At 44.9% G+C, this 20,614-nt stretch overlaps 1 protein-coding gene across 1 annotated transcript; it reads right to left on the bottom strand.

Annotated features, from left to right (window-relative positions):
• Nucleotides 1-3,991: 3,991 nt before the first annotated feature.
• Nucleotides 3,992-10,833, bottom strand: LOC124682002 (heat shock 70 kDa protein 16-like). Its single transcript, XM_047216771.1, has 9 exons — nucleotides 9,628-10,833; nucleotides 9,326-9,538; nucleotides 7,923-8,015; nucleotides 7,775-7,843; nucleotides 7,066-7,266; nucleotides 6,846-6,992; nucleotides 4,927-5,055; nucleotides 4,436-4,566; nucleotides 3,992-4,331 (listed from the first exon to the last, which is right to left on the bottom strand). Exons 1-9 carry the CDS (start codon nucleotides 10,804-10,806, stop codon nucleotides 4,271-4,273), a joined length of 2,223 nt encoding a protein of 740 aa, XP_047072727.1. The 5' UTR covers nucleotides 10,807-10,833; the 3' UTR covers nucleotides 3,992-4,270.
• Nucleotides 10,834-20,614: the final 9,781 nt, after the last annotated feature.

Raw genomic sequence — 20,614 nt, 5'->3', positions numbered from 1 at the left:
TTTTAAAACTCTATGCCGACGGCGAAGCCCTCGGCATATAAAAAATGAATATTTTTTCAAATTCTTTTTTGGAAAAAAGAAAATTCAAATTTGTAAAATTTGTGTGCCGACGGTTTTGCCGTCTGCGTAGCGTCTACGCCGAGGGCCGATCTACGCCGACGGCAATATTGTCTATGCCGAGGGACCTAAACGCCGACGCCATACTCCGAGGGCTGCCATCGGCGTAGGCTACGCCGAGGGCAGCTGGCCGTCGGCGTATGCGTCCATTCCTGTAGTGAGTGTGCCTGCCGGCACAACACTATGTGTGTTCTTCTCCTCCATTGTATACCATGTTGTGCAGTTTTTAATATAATGTCGTCAGCTACCCACATCTCTCTCTATATATATAGCTACTTCTTTCTACTCATCTGTGGACGTATATGCCAGGAGAGATGCTATAATAGTTTCGAGGTTTTTAGTATCACGCAATTTTCTTTCCCATCCCCTTCTCATCACTCGCGAACTGGATGTACGGCCCCGTTCCAAGTTTCCAATTCTCTTAATTGTCGCTAGTTCATACATTTGCCAACTAATTAGTCTGTCGCTCATTTGGCATGGGAGGTATTAGGATGCATAAGGATGCCACATGTGCTATACATAGAGACCAACGCGGGTGATTTTACGCTTCTTGGTGCGCACCAACAAGGCCCGTAAATGATAAGCTTGCTACCCCATACCCATCCAGCTACGTTTGGGTATAGCAAGATCAGCAGTGGGCCGCGATAGTGTGACTAGATGATGCTAATTTACCTCGCAGCAGAGGTCTTGATGGCTCCTTTTCGCCATAGTGTGACTAGATGATGCTCGGCTGCTCGTGGTGTGCCTTTAGCACGTTTCTACTATGTCTGATGGAGCCACAAAGTGCCGATGCATATACATTTTGCCTGCTTCCCTCTTGTTTCTCAATTCTCACTACTTCGCTTTTGCCCGGATCATTTGGAATTGTCGTAGAGAACTCTAAGATTATAATTCATAGTTATTTGTCCCACATAGATCCGACTCCACCCGGTCTTCTCTCTCTCTCTCTCTCTCTCTCTCTCTCTCTCTCTCTCTCTAAATTCACAAAATGCCTATGGAGTGACCAAAGAGCAGATTTTTGCAAATTCATGTATTGGTTTTGTTTCCGATAGGATTTCTGAGAGTCATAATATTTCAATCATTATGTTTTCTTAGTCATGTGATTCTGGAATTATAGGTCAGTTAGCTTCCTTCTTAAAAAATCATTTGAGCATGAACCACCCTAGTCATTTCTGCCCTGTGGTCCCCCAATCTGTCGATGGTAGTGTTATGTGAATCCAGCTGAACCCTAGAGCTTCTCGTGATCCACAGTATATTTCCTCCTGCCTATAACCATGATGATATGGTGCTATAATATTTCGGAAAAGTCCAACATGGCAAAGCTAGGCGAAGAACATAGAAAATAATATGAACATCTACTAGTATATCAAATGGATATAATATGAAAGTATATTTTGTGATAATTCTATTAATATCAATGTGGCATTGTGTATGCTTATATTCCTTTCAATATATGTGGTTAAACTTTATGAAGTTTAAGAGCATCTCCAGTCGCGTCCCCCAAAGCGTCCCCCAAAGGGATTTGGGGCGCGCCGGACCAAAAATGCGTTCCAGCCGCGTCCCCCAAAGCCCTTTTTTGTCCGGCGCGCCCCTATACGGTGTCCGGCGCCCCGAGCCCGTCCCCGTCCCACGGGGACGCACCGGGGACGCCGGACACAACGAAAGCGAGGCGGGGAGTGGCGGGGCCGACCCGTCGGCGGCACAATTAATTTAAACCTAACCGTCGCCTACCTCGCGACGGAAGTTATTGGCGCGCGGCGACGGTGCGGTTCCCGCAGAGGGCGCAGCGGACGCGTCCCGTCGCGCCTAGCTCTGCGTGCCGGCGTTAATGAGCGCCACCGCTCCTCCGCCTCCCTCCGGCCTATAAAAAGGGGCGCCTCTCATCGTCCCTCTCACACACAAACCCTAGCGCCTCTCTCCCAAACCCTAGCCGCCACCATCTCAACAAGACTCGACGCTATGTCCGGTAGAGGCGGAGGCCGACCTCGCGGCCGTAGTCGTGGTCGTGGTCGTGGCCGCGGCGAGCTGAACGCTCGCCGTCGCCTTCCACGCCGCCGGCTTCATCATCGTCGGAGATGGACGTGGAGCCGGACGTGCGGTTCGAGTTCGTCCTCGTCCTCAAGGGCGACCCGCGCGGCATCCGGAGGCTGCCGGACTCCTTCGCCGACTACGTCGCCGGCGACGATCGCCCGCGCACGATGCATCTGCGGGAGGCTGCGTGCGGCTACTACCGGTGGATCGTCGACGTGATCTACGACGCGCGCGGCAAGATGTACCTCAACATCGGGCTGGGAGAAGTTCGCGCGGCACCACAGCCTCCAAGCCGGCTTCATCCTCCTGTTCTCCTACTTCGGCGACGGGGACATGAGCGTCAAGGTCTTCGACGAGACGCGGTGCCGCCGGGACTACCACGGCGACAAGCACCGACGAGGAGGACGACCGAGTGTTCTTTCTTCGCAGCGAACACGTGCACGGAGGTTTCTGCCTGTTCGCCTCATCGGTAGAACCAACAAGGGCACCATCCTCCCGCTGGATTTTCCGGTTTAGGTGACTCGGGTGTGCCCTCGAGTGTTCTTTCTTAGCAGCGAACACAGGAAACCTTCGATGCACGGCCTAGTTAGGTTTAGTTTCTTTGCAAAATTTTATATTTGTGTCCACGACGGTTCAAACTATGTATTAGTTTGTGGAAAACCACGTTCCAAACTGTGTTTTCGTGTAAACCACGTTCCAAATTATGTATTAATTTGTGGAAATTGAAATAAAAAAGCCAAAAAAAAGTATTTTAAATGTTTGGGGGAGGCGTTTGGGGGACGCGGCTGGGGAGCGACGTCCCCCAAAGGCGGCACGAACAAAACACGTCCCCCAAACGCTCAATCCGGCGCGGTTTGGGGGACGCTTTGGGGGACGCGACTGGAGATGCTCTAACTTTGACCAAATTTTATATGCAACATATTTTGTGCGGGAGGGAGTAATTGTGGTGTAACCAATTAAAGATTTGTGGTTAAGTTGGTCGACTTCTTTTTTAGTTTTTCCATCATATGAAACAATCTAGAGAATTGTTTACTGGAGTATCCAGCGATCAACAGGGCGATAAGGCCACTGCTGCCCTAATCAATTGGCACGAAAGGTATCGAAATGAAAATGTGCACATCGATATGATCCTGGGTCTGTGTAAAATGTATAAGATGGGTGCTTAGTTTAGAGTTTACCTAATTATGCATCTTCAAAAACTCTCAAAACATTCATATATAGATGTACATGAGCATCCACAAGCTCGTGCTAAAATATGACCAGATATGCCCTGTGCAAAATAATATAAAATCTTCAAGTTATATTTGAAACAGTGTAACAACCACATGTTTTCTTTGTACAGGACAAGTTTGATCATAATTCGATTTGGCATGAAATTTTGTAAGTTCTCGTGTTATAACATGACACACATCAATGATTTTTCAATAGAATCTTTTTTAATGTGTTACCAGGTAAAGTCTAAACTCAAGCAGTTGCCCTTGCATGTGCATTCCGTTTTTCTTTATGCAAGTTAGAGCTTCTGTTGCTCAAAAAAAAAAGTTAGAGCTTCTGCACTTACAAAACAAATTGATTAAACATATGTTTACATGCACAAATAAAAAAAAAGGTTGTCGTGATGTATCTTCTGAGTTTCTTCTCATCTAGGGAGTGAAGTTGCAAGAAAAATGAACTCTTCATAAATTAAAATCTCACTGCAGCATAGCATTCAAAGCATGATGATCTCTGCTCATTGATCATCATACATCTTACACAAAACTAATACAGCATCTACAACTCACAGTACTTGGAAAGTGGACTCATTCAACAACTATGTTCGATTTCTCTTGTTCGTTGGGAGCACACATAAGCAGAAAATAACCTTTATCTGATTATGGGGAAAAGAATTCACAAGTATCAACAATCATGACTAGGTTCTCAAGTGAAAACTGCGCGTAAGCATATTCAGATGCAGACCCAATGGCGGGCAGTGTGGTACAGAGTTGATCGTATGGCGATGTTAGATGAAATTCATCTGTCTCTATATTTCTACAAAATGTCAGACCTAGCCACAGCAATTCAGCAGCGACACCTCAGCAAGGTCTAATATTTCTATCCGATTTATGTAGTTGATCTGAACCCCCCGCTAGCATCCGTCGTCGCTGGAGTGCCCCCGCCCCTTACTAGTTACTATGTTGCTACATGACCTGCAAGTGGAATCAGCCAGTTAGATAATCTGGGACAGCAATCATTTTTTCTAGGAGAGCTCAAAATGCCAAAAATTGGCTTCAAGAGAAGAAAGGTCAAATACCTGTCCAGCTCTTCTTCCTTCTTCTTGATTTCATGGGACCAAACTACAGGGTCAACATTCTTGGGCAAGGACCCCTGTAGTTGTGAGCTCTCCCTCAGCCACAGCTCAGCTTTAGTGCACTCATCATCAATCTAACAGGCAAACCCATCATCAGAATCAGAAGTAGCTACAGAATTGTGTATAGCACGATGCTATGCAGTATGCAGACAGAAATACCAATAAGTTAAATTGAACTATTATTAATACTGTGTATTCATTATTAAGTAACCTAAGATTAATTCAAAAACTTCATTCCTTTTCTCTTGTTGGATTCATTTTTTGTAAAAAAAATTGAAATGGGATTTTTGTAAATTGACATATTGCAAGGAACATAAACAATTTCACTCTACAACTTGCATCATCTTACCGCAGTGCTGAGGTTACCACTTACCACACATAAATAGTCGATGATACAAGTGCACAAATGATAAACTAATGATTAAACAACTTACGGCTTCTTGTTCAGGCGCAGATAATGACTTGGCAGCAATTCTGTTCTCACCAATGCTTTTCAACAGCTCCCTCGTGGCCTCAGCTCTGATTTCCTCATCTTTACAACGATTTTCAATGGGATCTACAAGCTTCATATATAAACAGGAACATAAGAAAAATAGTCTAACAAACAGGTGCATGACAAACAAACAAATTAGAGTTTGGAAGCAGATGATACACCAGGATCTGGTAAATAACAGAAGAGCAATTTGAAGTTCTAGGGAGTTATCACCAACTACAGCACAACTGCCTCTGGCAACTACTCCCTCTGTTCCAAAAAAAAGAAATTGAAGTTCTGGGTTTGTCCTAATTCAAACTATCTTAAGTTTGACCAAGGTTGTCGAAAAATACAACGTGTTAGAATTACATATTACTTGTAGCTAATATGGATGTATCTAGAATTACAATGTGTCTAGATACATCCATATTAATGATTAGATCGGAGGGAGTAAAAAACATTATTTTTAAAAAAAATAGCCTACTCTTAGGCGTGTACTATCTAGTTTACTACTTCACATGTGCAAAGTTGGGGGATGGCTGTTGCCTGTTGGGCTGCCATGAGGTCTTTTGAAATATAGAATTTACTTCTGTAAAAAAAAAGTAGAATGTACTACTAAATATGGTATAAGTACATCAAATACATGGAATATTTCCAAGTTTGGTGCAACAATAGACCTTCAAGAAATAGTGACCACGTCATTATTGATGGAAGCAGAAGACTAGCATAACAATGAGCATTAACATGGACGATGGACAAAAAAAGAACAGGTATACAAAACATATACAAGTGGAAGACCAGTTAAACCAGAAGATGGAAGTGAGAAATCATGAAATACTATAGTAGCAAGGACAAGAAAATAGCTTAGGACCCGTCTGGAGAGCAGTGTTGAGTACGATACACCTGTAATTTACACGCCCTCAAAAATCACTCAGGCAACCAAAATTTTGTTTGGAATCCTGGTTTTGGGCTGGTCCAAATCCAATGGTTTGGTGATTACACCGCGAAATAAAAAATCAGCTGCAGAGGTCGGTTTTCTAATAAGAGAATATAAGGGATGAAAAGTGGTGACGCCTTGGTGGAAGGAGACACCACTCCCAGCATTCCCTCCAGCCGCCGAACACTGTTGGCCCAGATGCAGATGGCCAACTGCTCGCGAGGGGAGTGACTCATACTTCCGTGCACTCCTTCTCCAGCCTGCTACCGTGTACGTAGAAGGCTTTCAAAGTCACCCGGTGCCAGATCCTGCAGCCAAGGAAAGTCGGGCTCCTCCAGCGAGCATGATTCATGGTACACGATGTTGAGGGAGACGCCCGCTGCCATGGGTGAGGTGACGCCAGCCAGCACTTTTCCAGTGACATACCGGAGTGCTATGCTGCTACGAAGTACCTAGCTCTGCGCCGCACGACGAACATGGATCTTATCAGCAACAGTAACTTATGGCTTCAACGGTAGCCCATCTCTTCCGCAGCTCTGGAGGATCCATGGCTGAATTATTCTATTGGCGGCAGAGCTACCAGCCTGTAGACTGTATAGCCGTTCTTGCTGGAGGCGGCAGACTTTCTTGTGCCCATACTGCGGATTTCGAACAAACACCAGATTCCATGTTGTTCTTGTAGCAGGTGACGGGCAATCGTTCTTGTGTTCACAACAGACAGTAGAGTTTCTAAGTGTCTATCCAAACGCCATTCACATGGGAATAAATTACCACTGCATTTGATCGGAATTTCTTGTGCCAACTAATTTACCAGTGCAAACTGTTTGTAGGTGTGAAATGTTACCGCAGTTCCAAACAGGGCCTTAGCAAACATATACCAGGAGAGATGTACAGGGACCATGGACACAGACAAAAAAAAAAATAGCAGAAAGTTCCATTTATACCTTTTTGAGCTCCTCAAGTTTACTAGTGTAAACTGCTTCAGTCTCATCATCACCTTCTTCATAAAGCCATTCTTCCGTCTGCTGTAGATTAACTGATATTTCTTCCCTTTCAGAATCAGTTGCAAAGCTCCGATACCTCTCAGAAAGCTAGAAAGTGATTCATCAGAGAACAGAACTTTAGGTTGGGAAAGGAATTGCAAAAACGTAGTCAGATTGACACCTTATTACGGATGTCATACACATATGATTCTAATGCATTCTTCCTTTCTTTCGTTCGCTCCACAAGTTTATCCTGATAGGCCAGTTGTTGTTCTTGCTCTTGAGCTTCCAGCAACTCCTGCTTGCTCATTACACCATAAATGGACTCGACAATTGGCAAATCCTGCCGGTGCATTGGCCGTACATTTCTTGACTTGTGATCCTGCAGATAATAACAGTTGACAAACCTAATTAGCTGGGCATATGAACGAAAGATGATTAGTTAAAGCTTTAATGTATTTATGGTGTGCATCTGGCAGGAACTTTCCTACCCCATTTCCAATTCTCGGCCTACAACTAATCCTAACTCCTAAGGTACCTTCTCACAACGGGCAAAGGATTGAAAATATTATCGCATAATTTAGCATCTTAAGTAGTGAAAAATATCATATACTACGTATATGACTATGGATGAAATGAAAGATATAGGAGGCCGTATGCTTGCGAGTTATTACAGCATGTTTATCGCCTATTTCAAAACTGAACGTCAGCTGCTAATGATACTCATACAGCAACTCATTTTACTACAGTATTAGGGAAAGTCAGCTGAATTTGCATACATAGTCAGTGGAATTTGCATCCCTTTGGTCATCATAATGTGCTACATGTTAGAGCGGCACATGTCACACAAATGACAAATCTAGGCTAAGGGAGAGCTGGCAACCCCTTACCATGTCATCATTGGAATCAACTTCCATAGAGTCAGCAGAATTTGCATCCCTTTGATCATCGTCAATCAACTGAGACAGTAAAGGTTACAAACAACATTAAACAGCTTATAATTAAAATATGGTAGTGACTATGAAAGTTGACACTTACAACAGCTGATTCCACTGAAATCAGCCCATGGAGATTTAACCGAATTTTTACTTTGACTTTAGATTTTTCACTATGTGCTTGGAAAGGGCCAATCTGCAACAAACAAGAAACAACACTTATTGTAATTATAAAGAATTCTGGAAAACATCAACATTTAACAGTAAGTGTAACTTCGTTCAATTCATGGCTAGATTACTCTTTTGCCACGGTTCAACTAGCATAAACGTGTAATAGCTACTCCCTCCGCCATAATAAGTGTCGTGTTTTAATTCAAATTTGAACTAAAACCACGACAGTTACTATGGATCAGAGGGCATACAAAAGATGCGGTGCAATATATAAATTATGAAGGTAATGCAGTAGGTAAATGCATGTGTTACATCCTCCTCTACCAGCCCCTACAACCCCTGACCAACCCACTCAAAAAGAACTTCTGTACTGAAACATGCCCAAATATGTATGGAAAAGTAATATGGAGCTACCATCAGTCCATCAGAACTTCAGAAGTTATGGATTCAAACTGTGGATCCTGAAGTTTCAGGAGAAAATAAATAAAATGCGAGAGAGCGCAAGCCTGATCTTTGAGTGCACTAAGGTCAATTAATAGCTAGGAATACAATAGTTGTCTGGAATGGTTTCCAAAATGATGATCAGGAACTAAGCAACTTGATAATTTGCAGCGACAATCAAGTTACTGCATGAGCCCTTACAAGACGGAATATTAAGATTTGTTAAGAGGGCATGTTAGTCTTTCACGCACAAATGAAGAGACATTGGCAGCATTGTGAATATGACGACTTAAAATACAATAATAATGACAGGAAAACTATTGAGCCTGAATAAAACTGAACATCATAATACGTTGTTGCAAATAATGTTCTGGTCTCTTTATATAGAATGAAGTTGGCAGCTAGTTCCCGAAGAAAATCAGTTTCTGATATAAACTAGAAATCCTACAGTTGCAATTGTCTTGTGAAAGAACCAGAACTTGCGCTTACGATGGTTGACACTTTCCAGGCATACTACCTTGAAGATATGCACTTCGAATCACCCATCAGGACTTCAACCTTATATTCATGTATTACGATTGACAAGATTGTTTGTCTATTCTAGGAGTATTGTTCATTGCCTACTAAAGCACCAATTAAGTGGCCACAACAAGGTTCCTAGATGACAAACCAGCAGAACACATAAAAAAGTAACTTCTGATTATTGTAAGCAAGAGAAGGCATCAAAAGTTCTACATAAAAAATGGTGTCATGAATGAAATACTAGTGTCTTGAAGCTACAGTATTTGCATATAGAGATAACACAGTCTTACACTAAATGAAACAAAAGAGACAACTGGAGCAAAAGTTTAAAATATGATCATATTTAATCAGTCAAAAGAGTTAATAGCATACCTGAAAACTACCGATTTGTGTTGAGGTGCCAGGAGGCAATTCATTCTCATCCACATAAAACGCATCCAAAGTAAAACCGCTGTTCCTATGCAATGTGATGATCTTAACACTGGGAAGGGGCTGGCCTCTGCGGAACACCGCGTTGCTAGACGATGTTGATATTGGGCCTTCTTCAGTGCAAAACCCTATTGAGGCAGGAATTACATCTTGCACCTGAAATACACCGACAGCATGCTTCAATCACCACATTAAGATTTTATACTCATGAGATACTACAAGACAGAGAGCAAAAGCATGCATACCTCGTACTCCCGAACACGGAATGTGGGGCTAAGCATTGCACATTGCAATGCACAACCCCGAGCCACACACTCACTGACATTGATGGTGCGACTAGGCTCCCTTCTAAAGAATCCTGCCAAAACCCTAGCAATAGCAGGAACCCGAGACCCTGACCCGACGAGCTCCACAGACTGCAGCTTGTCGAGTGTAATGCCTGAATCCGCCATCGCCCTCTTGCACGGCTCGACGACTCTCTCCAGCAACCCGGAGCAGAGCCTCTCGAAGTCCTCCCTGCGGATCACGCCCCTCACATCCTTCTCCTCCATCAAGCACTCGATGTTGAGCACGGCCTCGGCGTTGGCGCTGAGCACCTTCTTGGCCTTCTCGCAGGCGGCCCTGAGCCGCATGCTGGCCTTGACGCTGCCGAGGACGTCGATCCCGTACCTGTCCCTGAACTCGGCGGCGAAGTGCTCGAAGAGCGCCTCGTCGAAGTCGCGGCCGCCGAGGTCGGCGTCGAAGCCGTGCGCGAGCACCTTCATGCCCGCGGGGTCGAAGGCGACGACCCCGGCCTGCGTGTCGGAGTGGCCGACGTCGACGAAGGCGACGTAGGCGGGCGGCCCGCCGGCGACGGCCCCGAGGTCGGAGCGGTAGAGGCCGTAGCAGAGGGCCGTGGCGGCGAGGTCGTGCATGAGGCGGAGCGGCCGGAGGCCCGCGATGGTGGCCGCGTCGGCGTAGGCGCGGCGCTGCGCCTGCGTGAAGTAGCAGGGGACGGAGATCACGCAGTCGGCGACGGGGGCCTCGAGGTCGGCCTCGGCGAGGTGTTTGAGGTAGGCGAGGAGCATGGCGAGGATGTGGGTTGGGGCGAGCGGGATGCGGCGGCCGAGGTGGTCGGCGTGGACGAGGGCGCCCCCGGCGGCGTGGGGGAGGGTGTGGACGGGGAAGGGGAGGCGCGGGAGGTCGCGGGGGTGGAGGTCGGGGCGGGAGGCGAGGAGGAGGAGGCGCTTGGGGCTGGAGAAGGGGGCGTGGGAGGAGGCGGCGGCGGAGGCGTGCGCGCCCAGGAGGCGCGCGTTGTGGGAGAAGGCGACGGCGGCGGGGGACTCGCGGTTGGACTCGGCGTTGAGGAGCACGTCGATCCCGCGCTGCCGCGCCGCCGCCGCCACCAGGGTGTCGTTGCCGACGTCGAACCCCACCACGCTCATCGCGGCGGCCGGACGGCGGCGGCGGCGGTGGTGGTGATTGGTGGATTCGGCGATCGATGCGGTGGGTCGGGAGGGAGGGAAAGGGATTTGGGGGGACGCGGTCCGTGCGCGTGTGGGTGTGGGTGGGTGGAGAAACGGTGCCGCGGAGGTGGGCGAGGTGCGGTCGGGCTTGTCAGGGGCTCAGAGCAGTGTCGTCAGCTTGTCACTCACAGCCCGGGCTTCTGCATTTGCCTACTTCCTGCGACATGGCATGCTCCAAATGCAGTTGCTAAGAGCATCTCCAGTCGCCCCAAACCGTTCCTCAAACGGCGCCGCCGAATTGAGTGTTTAGGGAACGTGATTCGTACGTGCCGTGTTTGGGTACAGCCCGCTGCAGAGCTGGTGCGGTCGGGCTTGTCGGTCAGGGTTGTGTCGTCAACTTGTCACTGACGGGCTTCTAGCATGGTCCAAAATGGAGTTGCTACATCAGTAATCACCTTCAGGGTCATAAACTAGGTCAGGGCGACGTAAGGGACCGGGCCGTCCGCAGCGACGTAAATGTGGTGCATATTTACGCTGGTATGCATCGCGGCGGACGCTGCGCGGACGCCCCAAGTGACCGCTCGCTTTTCTACCGGGCTCATCCTAACAGTGAGCCAAAGGGTTGTATCGAGTGCATCGCTTCGGCGGACATCGCTTCCGCGTCTGCGTTGCAGCCTTCACCATCAATGTCGCGGCTGCCTCTTTTGCACACGCACTAACTGGCGGCGGCTGGGCTTCTGTGCTGCCATCAATCTGTGGCATCACCCACACCACGAACACCTCCACTCCCACCCATCACCGTCGCGCTCCACCACATCACCATGGGGAAGAAGAAGAACGACTTTCAGGCGTCCGACAGCAGCACCAAGAAGGCGGAGCGGACGCACATGGTGTCGCTGCCCGTCAAGGTGGCGTGCGGCTCATGCACAGGAACTAGACGCCGTGTGCGGGCACCTGTCTGGCGGCGGCTAGCGGCTCAGCTACCTCCGGGTGTCTGTCCCGCCCGTGCCTCCGCGCGAGCCAGAGAGGAGCGCTGAGATCCAGCGCAGGTGGCGGTACTTGCCGCCGGAACTCCGCGCTGATCCCGCCAACGCCATCAACTCCGACACCTGGGAAGACCGAGGAGGATCAGAGGAGCCAGACGGCCTTCCTCGGCGATAGGAACTTCCCTCTTGACAATCCACCTCCGCCTTGTCATCGAACACGGCAGCCGCCGGCGCCTCCACAGCGACACGCTGGTCTACTGATACGTCCCAAACGTATCTATAATTTCTTATGTTCCATGCTACTTTATTGATGATACTCACATGTTTTATACACATTATATGTCATTATTATGCATTTTTCGGCACTAACCTATTGACGAGATGCCGAATAGTCAGTTGTTGTTTTCTGCTGTTTTTGGTTTCAGAAATCCTAGTAAGGAAATATTCTCGGAATTGGACGAAATCAACGCCCAGGATCCTATTTTTCCACGAAGCTTCCAGAAGTCCGAAGAGGAAACGAAGTGGGGCCACGCGGTAGCGACACAATAGGGTGGCGCGGCCCAAGCCCTGGCCGCGCCGGCCTGTTGTGTGGGCCCCTCGTGACGCCCCTTGACCTGCCCTTCCGCGAAACCCCCAGTACCGAGAGCCACGATACGGAAAACCTTCCAGAGACGCCGCCGCCGCCAATCCCATCTCGGGGGATTCGGGAGATCGCCTCCGGCACCCTGCCGGAGAGGGGAATCATCTCCCGGAGGTCTCTTCATCGCCATGATCGCCTCCGGATCGATGTGTGAGTAGTCCACCCCTGGACTATGGGTCCATAGCGTAGCTAGATGGTTGTCTTCTCCTCATTGTGCTATCATGTTAGATCTTGTGAGCTGCCTATCATGATCAAGATCATCTATTTGTAATCCTTCGTGTTGTGTTTGTTGGGATCCGATGAATATTGAATACTATGTCAAGTTGATTATCAATCTATCATATATGTTATTTATGTTCTTGCATGCTCTCCATTGCTAGTAGAGGCTCTGGCCAAGTTGATACTTGTGACTCCAAGAGGGAGTATTTATGCTCGATAGTGGGTTCATGCCTCCATTGAATGCGGGACGAGTGACGGAAAGTTCTAAGGTTGTGGATGTGCTTGTTGCCACTAGGGATAAAACATCGATGCTTTGTCTAAGGATATTTGTGTTGATTACATTACGCACCATACTTAATGCAATTGTCCGTTGTTTGCAACTTAATACTGGAAGGGGTTCGGATGATAACTCTGAAGGTGGACTTTTTAGGCATAGATGCATGCTTGGATAGCGGTCTATGTACTTTGTCGTAATGCCCCGATTAAATCTCATAGTACTCATCATGATATATGTATGTGCATTGTTATGCCTTCTTTATTTGTCAATTGCCCAACTGTAATTTGTTCACCCAACATCTGTTTATCTTATGGGAGAGACACCACTAGTGAACTGTGGACCCCGGTCCTATTCTTTACATCCGAAATACAATCTATCGCAATTGTTCTTTACTTGTTCTTCGCAAACAATCATCATCATCCACACTATACATCTAATCCTTTGTTTACAGCAAGCCGGTGAGATTGACAACCTCACTGTTACGTTGGGGCAAAGTACTTTGATTGTGTTGTGCAGGTTCCACGTAGGCGCCGGAATCCCTGGTGTTGCGCCGCACTACACTCCGCCACCATCAACCTTCAACGTGCTTCTTGACTCCTACTGGTTCGATAACCTTGATTTCTTACTGAGGGAAAACTTACTGCTGTGCGCATCACACCTTCCTCTTGGGGTTCCCAACGGACGTGTGTCCCACGCGCATCAAGACTGTTTTCTAGCGCCGTTGCCGGGGAGATCAAGACACGCTGCAAGGGGAGTCTCCCACTTCCAATCTCTTTACTTTGTTTTTGTCTTGCTTTGTTTTATTTTATTTACTGTTTTGTTTGCTCTTATATCAAAAACACAAAAAAAATTAGTTGCTAGTTTTACTTTATTTACTGTCTTGCTCTCTATATTTAAAACACACAAAAATTTAGTTACTTGCATTTACTTTATCTAGTTTTCTTTATTTACTACTGCTAAAATGGGTACTGTTGTGAATACTAAGTTGTGTGATTTCACTAGCACAAATAATAATGATTTCTTATGCACACCTATTGCTCCACCTGCTACTACAGCAGAATTCTTTGAAATTAAACCTGCTTTCTTGAATCTTGTTATGAGAGAGCAATTTTTTGGTGTTAGTTCGATGATGTTGCTGCCCATCTTAATAATTTTGTTGAACTATGTGAAATGCAAAAGTATAAGGATGTAGATGGTGACATTATAAAATTAAAATTGTTTCCTTTCTCCTTAAGAGGAAGAGCTAAAGATTGGTTGCTATCTCTGCCTAGAAATAGTATTGATTCATGGACTAAATGTAAGGATGCTTTTATTGGTAGATATTATCCTCCCGCTAAAATTATATCTTTGAGAAGTAGCATAATGAATTTTAAGCAATTGGATAATGAACATGTTGCTCAAGCATGGGAGAGAATGAAATCTTTGGTAAAGAATTGCCCAACCCATGGACTAACTACTTGGATGATCATCCAAACCTTTTATGCAGGACTGAATTTTTCTTCGCGGAACCTATTGGATTCAGCTGCTGGAGGTACCTTTATGTCCATCACTTTGGGGGCGGCAACAAAGCTTCTTGATGATATGATGATAAATTACTCTGAATGGCACACGGAAAGAGCTCCACAAGATAAGAAGGTAAATTCTGTTGAAGAAACCTCCTCCTTGAGTGATAAGATTGATGCTATTATGTATATGCTTGTGAATGGTAGATCTAATGTTGATCCTAATAATGTTCCTTTAGCTTCATTGGTTGCCCAAGAAGAACATGTTGATGTGAATTTCATTAAAAGTAATAATTTCAACAACCACGCTTATAGGAATAATTCTAGTAACAACTATAGGCCATATCCTGCTAGTGGTAATGATTGTGGTAATTCTTATGGGAATTCTTACAACAATAATAGGAATGTACCCCCTGGTCTTGAATCCATGCTTAAAGAATTTATTAGTACACAAACTGCTTTTAACAAATCTGTTGAAGAAAAGCTTGATAAAATTGATATTCTTGCTTCTAAGGTTGATAGACTTGTCTCTGATGTTGATCTTTTGAAATTGAAAGTTATGCCTAATAAGGATAATGAAAATAAAATTGTTACTACAGCAAATGTCATCCAAGTTCGAATTAATTAAAATATTAGATTGATGGCTGAATTGCATGCTAGGTGGGAAAGAGAAGAAAATGAAAAACTTGCTAAGGATAATGTAGCTAAAGTTTGGACTATTACAACCACTAGTAATGATAATGCTTCCCATGTTGCTACACCTCCTACTATCAATGGTAAAATAATTGGTGTTGGCAATGTTTCTACTCCGAGTGCAAAGCGTGCAAAATTACCTGAAACTGATAAAACTGCTAAAAAAAATCAAAATGTTGGGGACAATGATCCCATTGTTGTAGATCATAATGGTTTAGACTTTGATGATTGTCACATCTCTGAAGTTATAAAGTTCTTACAAAAACTTGCCAAAAGTCCCAATGCTAGTGCTATAAATTTGGCCTTTACAAAACATATTACAAATGCTCTCATAAAAGCTAGAGAAGAGAAACTAAAACTTGAAACCTCTATTCCTAGGAAGTTGGAAGATGGTTGGGAGCCCATAATTAAGATGAGGGTCAATGATTTTGATTGTAATGCTTTATGTGATCTTGGTGCAAGTATTTCTGTTATGCCTAAGAAAATCTATGATATGCTTGACTTGCCACCATTGAAAAATTGTTATTTGGATGTTAATCTTGCTGATAATGCTATGAACAAACCTTTGGGGAGGATTGATAATGTTCTCATTATGGTTAACAATAACCCTGTCCCCGTTGATTTTGTTGTCTTGGATATTGAATGCAATGCATCTTATCCTATTATATTGGGAAGATCTTTTCTTCGAACTGTTGGTGCTACCATTAATATGAAGGAAGGTAATATTAAATATCAATTTCCTCTTAAGAAAGGTATGGAACACTTCCCTAGAAAGAGAATGAAGTTACCTTATGATTCTATTATTAGAACAAATTATGATGTTGATGCTACGTCTCTTGACAATACTTGATTCACACTTTCTACGCCTAGCTGAAAGACGTTAAAGAAAAGCGCTTATGGGAGACAACCCATTATTTTACTTCTGCACTTTTGTTTTATATTTGAGTCTTGGAAGTTGTTACTACTGTAGCAACCTCTCCTTATCTTTATTTTATTGCATTGTTGTGCCAAGTAAAGCCTTTGATAGTAAAGTCAATACTAGATTTGGATTGCTGCGCAGGAACAGATTTCTTGTTGTCACGAATTTCAATATGCCCCTCTGTAGGTAACTCAGAAAAATCTGCCAATTTACGTGCGTGATCCTCAGATATGTACGCAACTTTCATTCAATTTGGGCATTTTCATCTGAGCAAGTCTGGTGCCTCAAAAAAAATCGTCTTTACAGACTGTTCTGTTTTGACAGATTCTGTCTTTTATTTCGCATTGCATGTTTTGCTATGTTAGATGGATTTCTTTGTTCCATTAACTTTCAGTAGCTTTGTGCAATGTTCATAAGTGTTAAGAATGATTATGTCACATCTGAATATATGAATTATGCACTGACCCTCTAATGAGTTTGTTTTAAGTTTGGTGTGGAGGAAGTTTTCAAGGGTCAAGAGAGGAGGATGATACAATATGATCAAGAAAAGTGAAAAGTCTAAGCTTGGGGATGCCCCCGTGGTTCATCCCTGCATATTTTAAGAATACCCAAGCGTCTAAGCTTGGGGATGCCCAAGGCATCCCTTCTTCATCGACAACTTATCAGGTCACCTCTAGTGAAACTATATTTTTATTCCGTCACATCTTATGTGCTTTACTTGGAGCGTCTGTTTGTTTTTGTTTTTGTTTGAATAAATTCGGATCCTAGCATTCTTTGTTTGGGAGAGAGACACGCTCCGCTGTTTCGTATGAACACATATGTTTTTAGCTTTATCTTTAATGTTCATTGCGAAAGATACTTGGCAATTGTTGTGCTCATATAGATCATGTTTAAGCTCTTGCATCATGTACCTTGTACCCATTAATGAAGAACTACATAGAGCTTGTTAAAATTTGGTTTGCATGATTAGTTTCTCTAGAGTCTAGATATTTTCTGGTTAAGGTGTTTGAACAACAAGGAGACAATGTAAAGTCTTATAATACCTACAATATGTTCATATGTGAGCTTTGCTGCACCTTTTATACTTGAGTTTGCTTCAAACAACCTTGCTAGCCTAGCCTTGTATTGAGAGGAGTTCTTCTCGTGCATCCAAATCGTTAAGCCAAAAACTATGCCATTTGTGTCCACCATACCTACCTACCACATGGTATTTCTCCGCCATTCCAAAGTACATTACTTGAGTGCTACCTTTAAAATTCTATTCTTTGTCTTTGCAATATATAGCTCATGGGAAAAATAGCCTTAAAAACTATTGTGGTGAAGAATATGTACTTATGTGTCTTATTTCTTAATAAGTTGCTTGTTGAGCGGTAACCATGTTTCGGGGACGCCATCAACTCTTTTACCTTTGTTGAATATCATGTGAGTTGCTATGCATGTTCGTCTTGTCACGAAGTAAGGGCGATTTTCATGATCAAATGGTTTGAGTATGCATACTTGTTAGAGAAGAACATTGGGCCGCTAACTAAAGCCATGATTCATGGTGGAAGTTTCGGTTTGGACAACTAATCATCAATCTCTTATGAGAATATTAATCGTTGTTGAATGCTTATGCATTAAAGAGGAGTCCATTATCTGTTGTCTATGTTGTCCCGGTATGGATGTCTAAGTTGAGAATAATCAAAAGCGAGAAATCCAATGCGAGCTTTCTCCTTAGACCTTTGTACAGGCGGCATAGAGGTACCCCTTTGTGACACTTGGTTGAAACATATGCTATGCAATGATAATCCGTGTTAATCCAAGCTAATTAGGACAAGGTGCGAGCACTATTGGTATACTATGCATGAGGCTTGCAACTTATAAGATGTCTTATACATAACACATATGCTTTATTACTACCGTTGACAAAATTGTTTCTTGTTTTCAAAATAAAAAGCTCTAGCACAAATATAGTAATCCATGCTTTCCTCTGCGAAGGGCCTATCTTCTACTTTATTGTTGAGTCAGTTTACCTATTCTTTCTATCCCAGAAGCAAACACTTGTGTCAACTGTGTGCATTGATTCTTACATGTTTACCTATTGCACTTGTTATATCACTTTGTGTTGACAATTATCCATGAGATATATATATGTTGAAGTTGAAAGCAACCGCTGAAACTTATATCTTCCTTTGTGTTGCTTCAATGCCTTTACTTTGAATTTATTGCTTTATGAGTAACTCTTATGCAAGTCTTATTGATGCTTGTCTTGAAAGTATTATTCATGAAAAGTCTTTGCTATATGATTCACTTGTTTACTCATCATCTTCATCATTGCTTCGAATCGCTGCATTCATCTCATATGCTTACAATAGTATGATCAAGATTATAATAGCATGTCACTTCAGAAATTATCTTTGTTATCGTTTACCTACTCGAGGGCGAGTAAGAACTAAGCTTGGGGATGCTTGATACGTCCCAAACGTATGTATAATTTCTTATGTTCCATGCTACTTCCAGGCGTCCGGCAGCAGCACCAAGAAGGCGGAGCAGACACATAGGGTGTCGCTGCCCGTCAAGGTGGCGTGCGGCTCATGCACAGGAACTAGACGCCGTGTGCGGGCTGGCGGGACGTGCACCTGTCTGGCGGCGGCTAGCGGCTCAGCTACCTCCGGGTGTCTGTCCTGCCCGTGCCTCCGCGCGAGCCAGAGAGGAGCGCTGAGATCCAGCGCATGTGGCGGTACTTGCCGCCGGAACTCCACGCTGATCCCGCCAACGCCATCAACTCTGACACCTGGGAAGACCGAGGAGGATCAGAGGAGGCAGGCGACCTTCCTCGGCGACAGGAACTTCCCTCTTGACAATCCACCTCCGCCTTGTCATCGAACACGACAACCGCCGGCGCCTCCACAACGACACGCTGGCCTACTGATACGTCCCAAACGTATCTATAATTTCTTATGTTCCATGCTACTTTATTGATGATACTCACATGTTTTATACACATTATATGTCATTATTATGCATTTTTCGGCACTAACCTATTGACGAGATGCCGAAGAGCCAGTTGTTGTTTTCTGCTGTTTTTGGTTTCAGAAATCCTAGTAAGGAAATATTCTCGGAATTGGACGAAATCAACGCCCAGGGTCCTATTTTTCCACGAAGCTTCCAGAAGTCCGAAGAGAAAACGAAGTGGGGCCACGAGGTGGCGACACAATAGGGCGGCGCGGCCCAAGCCCTGGCCGCGCCGGCCTGTTGTGTGGGCCCCTCGTGACGCCCCTTGACCTGCCCTTCCGCCTACTTAAAGCCTTCGTCGCGAAACCCCCAGTACCGAGAGCCACGATACGGAAAACCTTCCGGAGACGCCACCGCCGCCAATCCCATCTCGGGGGATTCAGGAGATCGCCTCCGGCACCCTGCCGGAGAGGGGAATCATCTCCCGGAGGTCTCTTCATCGCCATGATCGCCTCCGGATCGATGTGTGAGTAGTCCACCCCTGGACTATGGGTCCATAGCAGTAGCTAGATGGTTGTCTTCTCCTCATTGTGCTATCATGTTAGATCTTGTGAGCTGCCTATCATGATCAAGATCATCTATTTGTAATCCTTCATGTTGTGTTTGTTGGGATCCAATGAATATTGAATATCAATCTATCATATATGTTATTTATGTCCTTGCATGCTCTCCGTTGCTAGTAGAGGCTCTGGCCATGTTGATACTTGTGACTCCAAGAGGGAGTATTTATGTTCGATAGTGTGTTCATGCCTCCATTAAATCTGGGACAGTGACAGAAAGTTCTAAGGTTGTGGATGTGTTGTTGCCACTAGGGATAAAACATCGATGCTTTGTCTAAAGATATTTGTGTTGATTACATTACGCACCATACTTAATGCAATTGTCTGTTGTTTGCAACTTAATACTGGGAAGGGGTTCGGATGATAACTCTGAAGGTGGACTTTTTAGGCATAGATGCATGCTGGATAGCGGTCTATGTACTTTGTCGTAATGCCCTGATTAAATCTCATAGTACTCATCATGATATATGTATGTGCATCGTTATGCCTTCTTTATTTGTCAATTGCCCAACTGTAATTTGTGCACCCAACATCTGTTTATCTTATGGGAGAGACACCACTAGTGAACTGTGGACCCCGGTCCTATTCTTTACATCTGAAATACAATCTACTGCAATTGTTCTTTCTTGTTCTTCGCAAACAATCATCATCATCCACACTATACATCTAATCCTTTGTTTACGGCAAGCCGGTGAGATTGACAACCTCCATCGTTACGTTGGGGCAAAGTACTTTGATTGTGTTGTGCAGGTTCCACGTTGGCGCCGGAATCCCTGGTGTTGCGCCGCACTACACTCCACCACCATCAACCTTCAACGTGCTTCTTGACTCCTACTGGTTCGATAACCTTGGTTTCTTACTGAGGGAAAACTTACTGCTGTGCGCATCACACCTTCCTCTTGGGGTTCCCAACAGGCGTGTGTCTCACGCGCATCACCTACCACAATGAGGATGTGTGGTGACCCGGCATACCACTGCATGGTGTAGTATGCAAGTC

This window comes from Lolium rigidum, unplaced genomic scaffold (assembly GCF_022539505.1).
Source record: "Lolium rigidum isolate FL_2022 unplaced genomic scaffold, APGP_CSIRO_Lrig_0.1 contig_64972_1, whole genome shotgun sequence".
NCBI lineage: Eukaryota > Viridiplantae > Streptophyta > Magnoliopsida > Poales > Poaceae > Lolium > Lolium rigidum.
The sequence above is the reverse complement of the archived record's forward strand: the minus strand, read 5'-3'. Positions and strand labels throughout refer to the sequence as shown.

Excerpts from the sequence above, each read along its gene's own strand:
- LOC124682002 (XM_047216771.1), bottom strand. The coding sequence starts at position 10,806 with ATGAGCGTGGTGGGGTTCGACGTCGGCAACGACACCCTGGTGGCGGCG. Across the intron at positions 8,016-9,325 it reads CACAAATCGGTAGTTTTCAG|ATTGGCCCTTTCCAAGCACA; the intron begins GTATGCTATTAA and ends TGTTTGTTGCAG. Across the intron at positions 4,332-4,435 it reads AAGGAAGAAGAGCTGGACAG|GTCATGTAGCAACATAGTAA; the intron begins GTATTTGACCTT and ends TTCCACTTGCAG.